The 15,173-nt window shown below is 37.6% G+C and overlaps 1 protein-coding gene across 3 annotated transcripts in view; it reads left to right on the plus strand.

The window, feature by feature from the left end:
- Positions 1 to 15,173, plus strand: part of RANBP17 (RAN binding protein 17) — a 327,124-nt gene that overhangs the window by 217,508 nt on the left and 94,443 nt on the right. For 2 of the 3 annotated variants that reach the window (XM_047729648.1, XM_047729650.1), the window contains one exon: positions 8,559 to 8,618. The exons of the other annotated variant lie outside the window; for it this stretch is intronic. In XM_047729648.1, coding sequence (XP_047585604.1) covers positions 8,559 to 8,618 — 60 coding nt within the window. The remainder of the gene's footprint in view (positions 1 to 8,558; positions 8,619 to 15,173) is intronic. 3 annotated transcript variants of the gene reach the window in all.

Below are 15,173 nucleotides of genomic sequence, written 5' to 3' on the forward strand. Positions count from 1 at the left end.
AAGCCAAAAGGATGTGTTTCAGAGAGCTTCTGGGTTGAGAGAAAAAGGCAAACAAATCATGAAAGACTCTGACCTATAGACAACAAACTGAGGGTGGATGGAGGAGGTGGGTGGGGGTGGGTATGAAGGAGGACACTTGTTATGATGAGCACTGGGTGTTGTATGTAAACAATGAACCACTGAACTCTACTCCTATAATCAATATTGAATTGTATGTCAACTAACTAGAATTTCAATTCTAGGGTTAATGAACACATAGTAGAGATTTGAGGATAAAGGCTCAAAAAGCATGGAGACTCCATACCCCTTCCCACAAACCTTGCCCTAAGCATCTCTTCCATCTGGACAGTACTGATGTACATCCTTATATGACAAACCAATAATCTAATAAGTAAAATGTTTCTCTGAGTTCTGTGAGCTCCTCTAGCAAAATAACCAAACCCAAGGAGGGGGTCATCGGAACCTTCAGTCTGTAGCTACTCAGAAGCACAGGTGACAATCTGGACTTCCAGTTAGTGCCTAAATTAGGGGCAGCCTTATGGGACTGAGCCCTTAACCCATGAAATCTGACACTATCTCAAGGTAGACAGTGTCAGAATTGAGTTAAATAGTAGGGACATCCAGTCAGTCTTCATGGACAGTTGGAGAAAAAACACACATTAGAATTACAAATACGATTGACCCTTGAAGGACATGGGGATTAAGAGTGCCAACCCCCTTGCACAGTCAAAAATCCAGGTATAACTTTTGACTCCCCTCAGATTTTACTACTAATAGCCTACTTTTGACCAAAAGCCTTACCAATAACATAAGCAGTGGATTAACACAGATTTTGAGTGTTATATCTATTATATACTGTATTCTTACCATAAAGTATGCTAGAGAAAAGAAAATATTCTTTAAAAAATCATAATTACCATACTGTAAAAAATCCGCTTGTAAGTGGACCTGTGCAGCTCAAATCCTTGTTGTGGAAGGGTCATCTGTACATGTAATTGCCTACTGTGTGCTACACATTAGGACACAGTGTGACTAGAGAAATAGCCCTGCCACCACAGGCTGGTGGAGAACACAGACAAAGCTGACAAGCCGTCATTGTTCAATATGATGAGGCCCATGATTGATAGGCAGAAGGACAGTGAGAACATAAAGGAAGCCACCTAATGTAATCTTGGGCAAGTCCTGGAAGGATTTCTAAGTGATACTCAGGGTTTCTTTTAGCATCATTAGGTTCTGTGTATTATATAAACAGGTAAGTAAAATACAACTAGGAGTTACATACAGGGGCAAAAAGAGGCCAGTATGTTTTCCACTTTCCCACTCATGATTGCAGAATGAGACCAAGAAATCTAAATATCGGTACCCTTCAGATTGTTTACCAAATTAAGGAGGTTGCTGTCAAAATAAATGTTTCATGCTCCTAAGGTAATTAATAAAACAAATGAATTCCCCTACCTCTCTCATTTGGCACCAAGAAATCACCCACTGGTTCCATTCTGTCATATTGGTGCCAGAGAGAAGACAGGGTTATCTTACATACATTGAATGAAATAATGCCCATAGAAAGTTTAGTTTGGGTTTACCAGAGTGTCGGTGAATACATATTTTTCCCAGGAGCTAGGAAGCAGTATTGTTAACAGTGAGACCTGTGAATAGGAAGTTGGAAAAGTGATCATTTTACTGTGTAATCTTGAGCAGTCTCCTAACCACTTTTTGATTTTCCCCATCTAAAAAAAATGGGGTTCATGATACCTGTCCTTTGAATGCACATTCTTAGTGATCCAGGAGAGACAGTATAATGAATGAGCCCTCTCTTGGCCAAAAGGAAGATAATCTAAGTAATTAAATATTTAAAATAAAATTTTATTAATGAGATGAGGGAAAGATAGGGGGGACATAGGGAAAGTAGATATTTTGTCACCTATTTTTCTTGGTTGCTAATCGAGAATTTTACCATTTTAAATCAGCTACAGTATGGGGAAAGGTCATGATTTCAAAAAACATGAGCATTACTATGAAAAAGAAGCAAAAGGTAAATTAGGCATTGTGTAGTAGGATTCTCTGCATATATAGATATATGGTTTGTAGAATATCATTATGTTGATAATGACTCCCCTTTTAAAAAAATCTGTGAAGATGAAAAAAAAAATTTCATTGAACTCTTCAGAAAAGGTTATCTCCCACAATCAAGCTAATTTCGAAAGGAAGTGGGGGAAAAATAGATCTGAATGGACAAATGGGGTGCAATAGAATGGAGAATTTTTATTCATTTGTATGGTAGATGGTCATCTTGAAATAAATATGAAAAGGGACAAAGTTGTTTGTGCTTTGAAAATTGAGAAGCATTGTTCATCATGCATAATTGAACAAAGTTGAAATTTGTAGGTATGAAACCAAAAAAAGCCACAGCTATGATAGCTATTACAGGAAATGGAGGAAATTAATAATAAAAGACAATACACTACCTCATAAATACATGCTCATCATGAGAGTAGAGGATGAGAGCATTAAGCAAATACCCTGATTAATGTAACAATTTAATCCTGGAATTGGAGTACAGATATTTCAGGGTTCATTTGTACATATAGATAAGTGAGAAAGACAAAAACAGCTTACTTTCATAAAGTAAGATTTTTAGACAGTCCTTCTGGATATGTGAAGACTATACTATTTTAAAAGAAAAGTTGGTTATAACTAAGCAAGTCATGCTTGATATGAGGATTTATTAAATAAATAAATAACCGGGTTTCGGTATATTTTTAAAAACACAAAATGTTTTAAGGCAGATTTGGGGCATTTTTGCCTTACATCCAATGATCTTGCTTTTTACAATTTATTCTAACAATGATCCTGCTTTTTATAATTTATTCTAAGTAACTGCTAGGAGCTATGATTTTTAAAAGACCACATACTAGGAACATAAATTAAGGGGAAAAATTACTTAGTTCTCAGTATTCAGTGAGTAAAGTTTAAATTAACCCTGATTAGAACATCTTTGAATACCTTTTTGATGCATAAAATGATTTATCAGAACATGTGTTTCAGTAAATTTTGGAGGGTTTTTAGAAAGAGCAAATAGTGTAAGAGTAGTTTACTAGAAAGGGTTTTCTTTTATATCACGTCGACATGTGTGATTCACTTTGTCTTTTTTTCTGTCGGCTGTTTGGTAGAAGTCCACAATTTGCCAAAATGGTTAATAGGACACAAATATAGACATTTCATGTGATGTACCATGTAAATGTAAACCTTTGTAGTTACATGTTTCTGTAGCAAGAGAATTGTTTTAAAAGGCATGTAATTTATTAGCTATCGGTAGCTTCTTTATTGCCTTGCCGCGCTGCAGTAATAAATAAAAGAAAGTGAACTGATTTTACAAATGGCACACAAGGTGCACATTTTGTGGAAAAAAAGTCTTTTTTTAAAGAATTGGCATTAAATCCTTTTTTTGTGATGACAAAGAGGCTAAGAGTGCAAACTGTATTTTCTGTTTATCGAAAACAGTCTTTTTTTCTCGGGGGCATTTTTTCCTATGATCATCAAGGGATTTCAAAAGCAATAAAGTGTGGAATCATTGTTCGACTTGAACAGTATTAAAACTTAGGTTTTAATTTCAGTGAAGTAATAAGATTTGAACCTGTCTCACATTACAGCACTGTAAGGCATTTAGCAATTGTATTTTAAAAGAGGTTTTTAAGATGCAGCTCACTTGTAAGCTAACTGTCTGTCAGTAATTAATAGTTTTTCTTCAGCATAGGCTGTTGTGATCAGACCAAGAAATATCTGTGTTTTTAGTAACACATTATGATAATTGTGAGTGCTTATTTCTAATTAGTCTAAATGTCTAATAATTTTCAGCTTGCTTCTCCGGCTGCTTAATAGAAAAGAGAGAGGAACATGTAAAGCTACGGTGTGTCTTTGGGCTTTTAAAAATATGAATGTACACACACATGTATATTTCAGTAAGCTTTACACCTAGCAAGATGATGTGTCAGTTGACTCATTCATTAACCATGTATTTTGTCCTTCAATATCATTTCCTGGTTTTCAGACATCACATCATTTGTATATGTAAAAACTGTTGCCAGATATGGTGCTGTATGTACAGCTAAACCCAAACTGACAATCTGGATTCTTCAATACTCAGCATTGAACCTATCTTTACTTTTCAAAAAAGGCTTTAAAATATGAGCATTTCTATTAGATCAGTGTGGCAACATACTTGCTGATGAAAGATTGTATTTACCATTTTGAATTGCTATTGAAAATAATTGCCTCTACAAAAGGAAACATCTGTATGATAGCACATGGTTAAAGCTGCCATCAATTTTTAACATTTGAGGGTTGAGCTATGACCTTTTATGATGACTGTGAACAGTAACTGCCTCCATTAGCCATAAGTTTTGTTTCTTTATTTTAGTAGATGGCCTAGACTGTAAATATTAGAGAATCTAAAATAAATCAACATATTATCCTAAGGATACAAAATGTAAGAGCTATTTGTGGTTGGGAACCTTTGACAGATAGTTTGGATGAAGCAGATGATTGCCTGCCTAGCGTATCTGGTCTCCATTGCTATGCCTGCAGGCAGTTTAGTGCTATGGTTGTATATTGATGTCAGGGTTAGTACTGAGTGGCTAGCAGTGACAGATGTCTATAATTACAGGCAATGCTTCCAGTATTTCTGAAAAGCCAGCCTATGTTGAACAATTATCTTATTTCTGCCTTGCCAAAGAGCATGTTCCAATTGCTAGTATTAGCAATGGTGAATATAGTGCTTCATCTGCTGCCTTGGGACAAATGTGGGAAAAGCACTTGGTTATAAAACATAAATGCAAAATATTTTTTCAGCATTTTGAATTAGTTAAGTTCAGTGTTTTCCTAATTTTTATCTCTCCATAATGTCTCTGTTGAAGGGATCTTGAAATATAAAAGCACACTTGGCTTACTTATTGAGATTTTGTTTTCCCCTAGGCCTCCCTGGCTCCCCAGTGCCAGTATCCCTTGCTTTACTGAATAGATGTGTTTAAGCAAAGTTGGCTTTGAAACAACTTTCTTCAATGTGAATTACATTTTCTGATTGACTTCTGTTAGAATTGGAAGTACGTTTCAGTGGACAATCTCCCACACCTTTTGATGGGGAGAATTGTAGTAAAATGATAGACAATGCTGAAATATGTAAAACACCTTAGTACACTGGTGTCTTTACATTTGCTGAGACAGCAATTCTCAATTTTTGTTTTAACCCTTTCTGTTCAGCCTTCAACCACTCATTGTCCTTTCCTGTCTCTAAGTGTTCACCACCACTTCCTTCCATGCTCCATCTTGACCTACTTTCCTTCTTTATGGTCCGAGTTCTCAACTGTCCTTTTTTCCTGGTCATTTGCATGTGTGAGACACAGGCTGTCATACCACACTCCCCAGCCAGTGCAGTTGCCTTACACAGTACACTCCAGCCCTGCCATTCCTAAAATCCCCAAAGTTCTAGTGTTAAAACACTGCCCATGCTTTAAGTTACAAATTCTGTGTTTTCAGTTAATGTAGAATGAGAAATGCCTAGGAAATAATCAGTTGAAGATATGTTCTGTCTTCAACCTTACTCTAACCTGTATTGGATTTCTCCTTTTGAGCTTAATCACTCTGTGGAAGTTACTCATGACATTTTCTCATGGAGTCTTCTCAGCAGTATTTTACTTAGTTAGGTATGATAACCTTCATTTTACAGAATGGGAAAAAGATTTCAGGAAGGTTTAAAGACTTGTTCAGTGACTGACCCTGTGTTAGACCAAATCATCCTACTCTAAATCCAGCTTTGCTTTCCACTCTGTCACATTGCCTGTGTATGTGTTTAGGTGTGAGTTTAGGTATATGCTCAATTTCAAATGTAAAGATGATTGATAGCATGAACATAACAAGTTTCATCCCCATCTTTGCTGTCGTATTTCCCAAGGAAACAAACTCATCTCTACAAGCACAGATTGGACCTCTTATCCTGGCTGGCTATCAGTCACAAGAGAACTAAGCTATTTCTAGATCCTGGATATTTGATAGAATCCATCCTACTATATAAGAAGCAATTCACTCCATCGTCTAGTGTCAAAGACCAATACTATATTCATGAATGAAAGGTGGCCCCTTTCGGTTCTTACTGAGCCTGCCACACAAAAATTCTTTTGATAATTTAAAACTCTAATGATGGTGTTCTGGAACCTTTCTCTGTGTGCATTAATTTAGCAAAGAAAACTTGGAGAATTGGTTGGACTCACTGATCAAAAGACTTCCATAATTTATTGGCCTCAAGGTTGTAAATCATCTACTTACCCAGTGAGTTTAGAACTTATCCTGGAACTAGGAAACAAGAACTTGTAATGACTCAAAAAAGGAAGATGAGGGCTTTGAAATCAAGAACTTAAGTGATGCAGATGAGCCCTTGAGATAAAACATCACCTGTTGCGCAGAATATTGTTTTTCCTCCTGTCTCCTCTCCCATTGCTATTTCGTTCCTCCTCCTAGAAGATAGAAGATTTGGAGTTAGGCTGCCTTTCATTAGGGCTCACTCCCCTCTAATCACTCTGTAACCAATGCTAAAGCTACACACATACCAACTTAGAACGGAGATCTACTTTCCAGTCTAGTCCAGATAAAGCACAAAGAAAAGGGACCATCATCTTGGTGCATGCTTCATAATCTTAAAGTCAGACTAAGGTTTAATTAGGTGTTACTTAATAGCAATAGTGGCTGTTTGCTGGCCACCTGTTCTGAGGACTAATACCTAGTGTTTATTTGGTCTTACTGTTTACTAACAGCTTTCCAAGTGCTTCTGCCAGGATGCTGGCAGAGCTATAGCATGTTATGACAATAAGAATAATAATACTTAGGGAAATTTTACTCTGCTCCAGGACTGTTCTAAGTGCTTTGCATGAATTAACTACTCCAATCATCTCAAAAATGTGATAAATTAGTTCTACTATCATCCTCATTTTTTTATTCAAGAAAACTGAGGTTTAGAGGGTAAAGAACTTGATCAAAATCACTCAGTAAGTGGTAGAAGCCTACTAGTCTTGGGCTTCAAACTAGGTCTTAACCATTTCACTAGACTCCTAATTTGTGATATTATTGTTATTATTCTTTCCATTTTACCAGATGATGAAGCTGAGACTCTGAGAGGCTAACTAATTTAGGATTACAGAGTTACTTCATTAAATAAAAATATTTATTGAATGCCTGTTGTCTGTCAAATACTATGCTAGGCTAGCAAATAGCAGAGTCTCACTCAAAACCCCACATTCCACTACATATATATGTTCTGTGTTTCCTCCAAGGTGAAGTTACCAAAAATACACATGCAATTAACTTGCCCATTTCTGTTTTACTGAGAGAAGAAGATGCTTCCTGGGTAACTGTGTATTGTCTTGGTTGGGGTTTTGCATATGTTTTAGCTAATTTTCAACATGGAGAAGTGTTCAGGAAAAAGACTAAGGGAAGCAGGACTTAACCTGCTGCCCCAGATATCACCTACCCAGAGAAACCAGGTATTAGAATTCAAAGGCATTAATGGGCCACCAGAAGGTGAACCATGATCTCTTGCATTTGGAGTAGGTTAAAGTTTTCACTAACTAGGCTAGCATGAAGGACAGAAATTGAAAGTCAAAACAGATTATAGGAACAACATTTTTTAGTAAAATTTGAGAATGTAATGAAAAAAAAAATGAACATAATGAACATAGCTGATCTGACAGAGTAGTACAAATGCAGCCGATGTGATTGACACCCCACTTGCCATTCTGTGGGCCATTATTCCTCTACCTTCCATGTCGGGTGGTTCTTCCCAGAGAGAGTTGAGAGTCTCTTAGGAGGAAAGTGCAGAAGTTGCTTTGGATGTGGAAAATGGGACATGTTTCAGAGAGGCAGTGTGGAGACAGAAATGGAATATTAATAGGTAACATCTATGAACAAAATAAAGATGTTAGACGTGGAGATGGGGACCTGGTAAAGTTTTAATACCCACTGTAATTGTAATTTGTGTGTTTTTAGAGTAGAGGATTTAGGGGAGAGTGTGTGGCAAGAATTAGATTAAGTGGTAGAAGACTGTATGAGGTACTTACCTTCTGAATAAGTGAGTTCCATTTATTAAGAATGTACTCTTACCCATGCAGAGGTGGCTTGACCTGCTTAAACCCTTAGCCCCAGTTGCCACACTTCCATAATGAGAGGACCTCATGAGCAACAACAGTACTAAGAGACTCTTTAAAAAGTTCTGTCAACGATTATTTATAATTTGTTCTTTTCTAGGGCTATCCTTTAGTAATTGGTTTCTTGAATTCTTCCATGGAAGCAAACCCATTATGTAATCTATGTAACCACATCAAGGCTTTGAACACCACTTGACCATTGTCTTCGCTTATAGCTTCCAGAATAAAATCAAAGTCCCCAGAGCACTTTAAGTAACAACCACAAAGACCCTAAGCCACATCCTCCCTATATTTGAAGTTGGGAAGGCCTTTTGCTCTTCCCTTATCCCTAACGTCAGGTGCCAGGTCCCTAAACTCTGTGCTTTTTAGGTTGTACGCCTGAGGAGTGATGTGTCCAGAGTTCCAGAGAAGGCTTGGAAAATAGTTAAGGTGAGTTGAGTTGCTGGTTATTGTGGTGGATCACCACAGCCTCAGGGTCTTGTTACTAAAATAGGTACATGCTCACAGTGATCAGTGTAGGGGTGCCTTGTCTCGGTTCCCTCTTTATGCACTTTATAACCCTACAGTATGCATGTTTTATAACCAAATGTTTAGCCGTCAGCTAGTGAGCAGTATTAACTGAAGAGACTCTGCTTAGCGTGATTGCATAATGTGAAAGCAGCCTAGGTTTCTCAGTTACATTTCTGAAGTGGCCAGTTCTAATGAGTTATTCACACCTGCAAGGAGAAAGTTTTCTTTGGCTACATGAATAGCATCTCTTACTGAAGGGTATCTACAGTATGTGTATTCCTTATGCCAGAGTATGTTTCTGGTGGCACCTTTGAGAGGGATGAGGGTTATAGTAAAAAAAACAAAAACAAAACAAAACAAAAAAAAACCTTTTATGTCCCAATTCTCCACCTCTACCATCATCCTTTCACAAATTTCATCCAGCATCAACTTCTTTCCTCTAACTTCTAATCATGATATAAATTTGCCATTGCAAAGGACTATAAATAAAATGCCTGAAATGCCCTCTTTAAACCGTGGTCTCGGAATCTTCCACCAGAAATAGTCAAACCTTCTTCTAGTAGCCTTGTGCCATAGCCATGGTTAGCTTCTCCTTGTATGAGCTTGGGAAGATAATAATATTTACCCAGTGCTTTCCCATGGTTTTAGCCACAGAAGACTAGTCCAACAGAAGCTTGGCCCCAGACATGGAGTGAGTTGGCAGCCAGCAGGAGCAAAGCTGTGTCAGGACAAATGTACACTCCCCATCTTCTCTAGTTGGCTTTCAGCTGGTTGCACCACAGGAGTCTTTCTATGGGCTGTGTATCCTGTGACCAATAACTGGTGCACTCGACCCGGGTCCCTCTTGGCTAGTGAAGGCCTGTCGGGAGACATTAGGTTCATGCTGGTGGAGATCCTTAGTCAGTGGCTCCCTGAAGGAAGATGAGGCAAACAGCCAGCTTCTGTTGAACAGGTGGTAGTTAGACCTTAGATCTGGTCGGGCGGGGGGGAGGGGGGGGGCGTGGGGGGGGGGCGGGTGTTGAGGGGGTGGAGGAAGACAGGAGGCAGGGAAAGTATCTCTCCAAAATGACCAGTATTGCTGGTTTTCACATTGTACCTGTACTCCTCTTTCAAATAAATGGTTATTTAGAAACGAATCCAAAAATATCTCTGGCAGCATCTGGAGCCCTTCCTTAGCCGTCTGGATTTGGGCCCAAGTTAGGAATGGAAACCCCACTGGGGTGCAAGCAAAAGAGGAAGCATGTTCTTAGCCATGCATCAGTGGAGGCCCCTACTGGGAGAGGGGATTATCACAAGGCAGCAGGCAACCCTGCACCCCAGCCTGCTGAGTTCATGCTTTGTGCCACAGGATGTGGAGCGAAGGAAATGCGAGGCCAGAGTGGTCGCTCCAAGTTTTCTTATACAATGGCTTATTCAAGCAGATTGGGAATGCCTCTGAAGAGATCTGTTAGGTACATGTCCCCTTAGCAAGATGGCCACCACAGATGGCGGGTTCAGATAGTCTAATTGAAATAAACATTTAACATTCACATTTATTTTGTACTTCCATAGTCAGCTTTTCTTTTATCCGTTGCCATTCTGTATTTCACTGAACGAGGCAAGCAGAATTGTAACCTTTTACCAGTTGGTTTCCATCATTAACTATGGTTTTAAAATTAAATTCTGCCAGAATATTTTTTTTTACCTAATTTTGGCCTTATATTTTGTGATGCTACTTTAAATGATGTGGAAAAATTAGCCTAGATTAACATGTATCTCTTCAGTAACACTAAATTTCTATATTTAATATGAAGCAATGATATTTGTATCATTATGTCTTTTGACATGGTCATAAGGTAATTGTGATCATGTTTTATTCTGCTTCAAGCATTAATGAAAGACTGCAGTATCTTTAGTTCCAAACGGTTTAGATCCAAGCCACTAAGTCCTCTATTCCCTCTTATACTTCTCCTTCTCCTCCTCCACCCCCTATTGCAACCCCCACCTTTTACTTCAACGGTCTCTTCTATAGAAAGCACTACATTGACGTCACGGGCACTTGAAGCCTAAGACAAAAATAAGAAAATTGGTTTCTTATTCGTAATAAGTAATATCACACTAAGTTCCAAAATTCTTTTCCTAAGAAATGTTATTGCTTTCACTATATTGGATTCTTTCTGGTGACAGGTTTTGTTTTACCAAATTACAACCCGTTAAAAATCTTGATAAATCATTTCAGCAAATTGAAGCAATACTTTAAAATGTACAACAATTACTGGGGTTTAAAAAAAATTTGTGGCATCAATTTGGTATTATTAGATGCAAATTTTGGAGAATAAATTGGTTCAGGAAAGTATATCATCTGATGGGAGAATACTTTGTTGTGGATTTCCACAGCATTGCTAATCTTCTGCATTGAGCCTGCTTACAAAAGCTCTTTGAGAAGTTATAACATCTTAAACATTTATAGAAGACCTAAGGGTATTAACTTACTGTAATTTTCTGAAGATTCATTATCCAAAATCTTAATTCATTATAACAACTCTTATGAAAACCTATAGAATGAGTGTTTTCTCTTATTTTCTTATTTGCACAGAATGAGAGATTCATTGTTCTTTTTAATTTGTTTCATGTGGTGCTTTTGAGTACATCTCATAGAGGGCTGTTATTGAATTTCTGTGACTGTCATTATATATCCATACAACCTTTAGGAACTAATATGCTGGGTTTCCCAGTTCTGTAATCTACTTCAAATTTAAGGATTGACATAATTAGTTTCTTCAAAGTTATAACCAGAATGTTAGAGACAACACTGCAGATACCCAAGACCAGGAATTAGGATTGGAAAAAGAAAGCAATTTAAAAATTATCACAGCACATGCTTTTATTCTTTATTAAATTAAATTTACAACTCAGAATCTTACTGCTATTTGCATGCTTATTCCTTGTCTGGTTTTCTTATCATGTCTGGTTTCCCTTTTAAAAAGCCAGATATAAGATCACTTAAGCTACCTGCCTGTGCACAGGCAATATTCATCATTTGGTTAGTTGAGGAGTTAGAGGATATATGAGTTGTTGAAGCGTTATGTACATACCCAAATGCTTCTTTCTGAAATGGAAAAGTAAAATAAGTGGAATCAAATAAACAGATATAAGAAAACAAACATACTAAAATAGTTTTTTAGGAACATCCCTTTTCAAATCTATAATAATAATGATTCCTTACATTTTTAACAACTTTCTGTATTTCAAGAGCTAGAGAGATGGATGAATGGTTAAAATGGATAATTTTTCTGGCTTCTAAGATAGTAGCTATGTGGAAGTAGAAAAAATGCAGGTTTGTAGCATGAAAGTTTGAAACCTTATGGCCTTTAACGAATACCATTTCTGACCATGACTGGAGTGTGTGAATTAACTGACTATATACGGAAAGATTTCAAAGTTACTACAGATTTAAGGTTTTGTTTGTTTTAACTTTATCTGTGCAGTGTGGAAATCTTCAAGGTAAGCACCCTCTTACTTTTCTGTTACTTTTTTTTGTAGTGAGCCTTCTCTTGAAACGGTACTAGCTGACAGTTTTTATAGCGCCTACTGTGAGACAGGGCCCATTGGAAAAGCAACATTTGTTGAGTGACTACTAAATGCCAAGCGCTGTATTAGGTATCATCATTTCATCTGCTCAAAAGCCATTAAGTCCATATTATTATTCCTGTTTTACAGATAGGAAGCCAAGATTCAGAGACTTTAATCCAGTTAGTGGTAGATCCAGAATTCAAATCCAGATATCTTTGGGACCAAAGCCCTTCTACATTTCTAAGTGTATCAAGGGAATGTTCTAATTACTTCTGGATATTTTTAAAAAAAAAAATTTCCCTGCCATCTGGCAGCACATGCTTGAAATAGTGGAGGAAAGACATATGCACATGGAAAGTTAATACTAAGGCAAAACTGTATTCTGTTGTATCATATGGGAAGTGCCACTAACAGACTAGCAACAGTGTATACTCTCAGTATCAAGTGAGGGGAGCTCTTCTTACTGCATCTATAGGGAGAGCTTCTTCCAGAAATATTATTTAAGCATTAACACCACATTTTTTTAAATAACGAAATTTTACCAGGGTTACTTCTGGAGAGTAGAATTATGGGTCTGTCATTTTCATAGAGAAAAATTTCTGTGCAACAAACCATACCTTTTATGGGTTGTTTTCCTTTAGTTAAAAAAAAATTTTTTGAAAGAAATGAAATCGGCCAAAATGTGCATTTTAACATTACATTCATTTTTTATTCATTTAACAAACAGTTATCGAGTATTAGGTATGGGAGATAAAAGAGCATCATCTCTGCCCTCAGAGAGTTTACAGTCTAATAGAGAAATACAGGCATATTTAAAAAGGAAGAAGAGTGGGAGGAAGGCACAGATGGCCAGGCAAAACCAACTTGTAATGAGTGCACATACTATTATGTGAAACACAAAACCAAAGGCATAGCCATTTTCAACTTCACTGTATCCCTCAGAGAAGATTGGACAACACACATGAGCTAATTGTCTTACTTCTTAAACCTTTGCTTATTTTTCATAACGATCTAATTACCCTAATTGATTCTGAAGTAAAACATTAGTAATCTATGAACTTAAAGGAAGGGTGTTTTTCTTTTTCCCCTTCTTGCATTCCTATGCCAACCTCTGTATCCTTCCTTTAAGAGTATTGTGATGTAAGGTTCTTCTTGCTGTAATAAAATTTTTTTTGGTGAAGTGATAGAAGTTTTAGAAAATGTTGAAAACCCCTAAATATTGTTTTAGAATTTTTCCTGTAGAAAACCTTCACTGTCTTGTGCTTCATGGTAAACATTCTTGAAGAAATTTATATCCTCATTGGACAGACTACTTGCCACCCCCGAATTATATATGTCAATGATATAATTGAATTCCAAATGTTTGAAGACATTTTCATATTATCTGCATGGTCTCTGAATGATAAGGTGCCTTGGAAAATGTGAGACCGTCTTTTAAAAGAAATGCAGTAATCATACATTGATTTTAAATGACCCTGTCACACGTGAAAACAAATCAGATTGTTGCTCTTAATGAGCTTTTCAATTTACTATTCAGTAGATCAGATAAGTGGATTTAAGAGGTAATGATCCTGTTTAGTACTCAAGCTTGACTGTCAGATCCTAGTAGTGGAGAGAAATCCCTAGGGACAAAAACGTTGACACAGTTCTAGATGGGATAATGGGAATCAAAGCTAATGGATGATAAAAGGAATGGTGCAAGTTACAAGGATAATTGTGGATTAAAGCACTGCCATGTGTCAATGTTGACTGTTTTTTCTAGTATCTTATTGGGTCAAATCTGATGCTCTGAGAAACTGTTTTGACAGCAGAGCACAACAGACCTGCCTGCCTGCCTAGCTTCCTCCTTTCTTGAAGTCAGGAACACCACAGAAAACTTCGTTGTAAGAACTGCCAATTTAAAAAAAAAAAAAAATGTTTTTTAAATGTTCAAATGTCTTGAGTGCTTAAAATCAGATTTTAGTTATTATATTTGTATTATTCAATGTGGCTTGGGTAAAATAAAAATTAGGTTAATTCTGAGCATGCCATTTTTTAAAAAATAGCATTTCTAAAGCCTTGAAAATGTAAACTTCAATTTTACAAAAATATGATACAGCGGGGGGGGGGGGGGGGGGCGGGGAGTGGGGAGTACATGGACACCCAGACATTTACAATGTGAGAAATACCGTGAGAGAGGGATAGACCAGACACTGTGGAAACATAAAGGAGAGTGCAACTCATTCTTCCTGGGAAGACAGAGAAGGCTTCCGAGGAGATGACTTTTGAATGGGAATCAGGGGGGAGAGAATGAAGGCAAAATGAACAGTATGTGAACTTCTAGAAATCTGAAACTGCATGAGAAACCTCGGTTGATCCATCAGTATTTCATTGTGGCTTCAGGTGGAGATGCGGTATGTTGGGGCCAAGTTGTAAAGGGCCTCGTGTGCCATGAATCATACCCATTAACAGATTTTCCAAGGGCCCTATTTACTCCCATCCATGAGGGAGGTTTCAGATTATGCTGAGATAAGGGAAACTTCCCCTTTCTACATACCAGTCTTCCTTTGAGCCTGCTCTGTGCTTAAAGGTTTCTGATTGCTGAGGACCGGTAGTAACTCACTTCCCGAGATTTTCTCTCCCTCGCTCCTTCTTCCCCCTAAAACAACTTTCAAACACCGTGATGGCTTCAATCTTATGAAAGATGAAGGCCTACTCTCATGAGCAAAGTCATACAGTGATTGCAATGCGTTTCTGTAGGGCTCAGAAATGAGCAGAAGAGGCAACAGGAATGTGAATCTCAGTCTTCCCCAGCTTTTCCCTCCACCTTTCTGCCCCTCTGTCCTTCTCTTGCCCTCTCCACTTGCCCCCTCCTTTCCCTCTCTCTCTCCCACTGATTCACTACCAGGCTGAGCTGCTTCTGGTTATAGGACTTAGGTTGAA

Source organism: Lutra lutra, chromosome 5, assembly GCF_902655055.1.
Source record: "Lutra lutra chromosome 5, mLutLut1.2, whole genome shotgun sequence".
Taxonomy (NCBI): domain Eukaryota; kingdom Metazoa; phylum Chordata; class Mammalia; order Carnivora; family Mustelidae; genus Lutra; species Lutra lutra.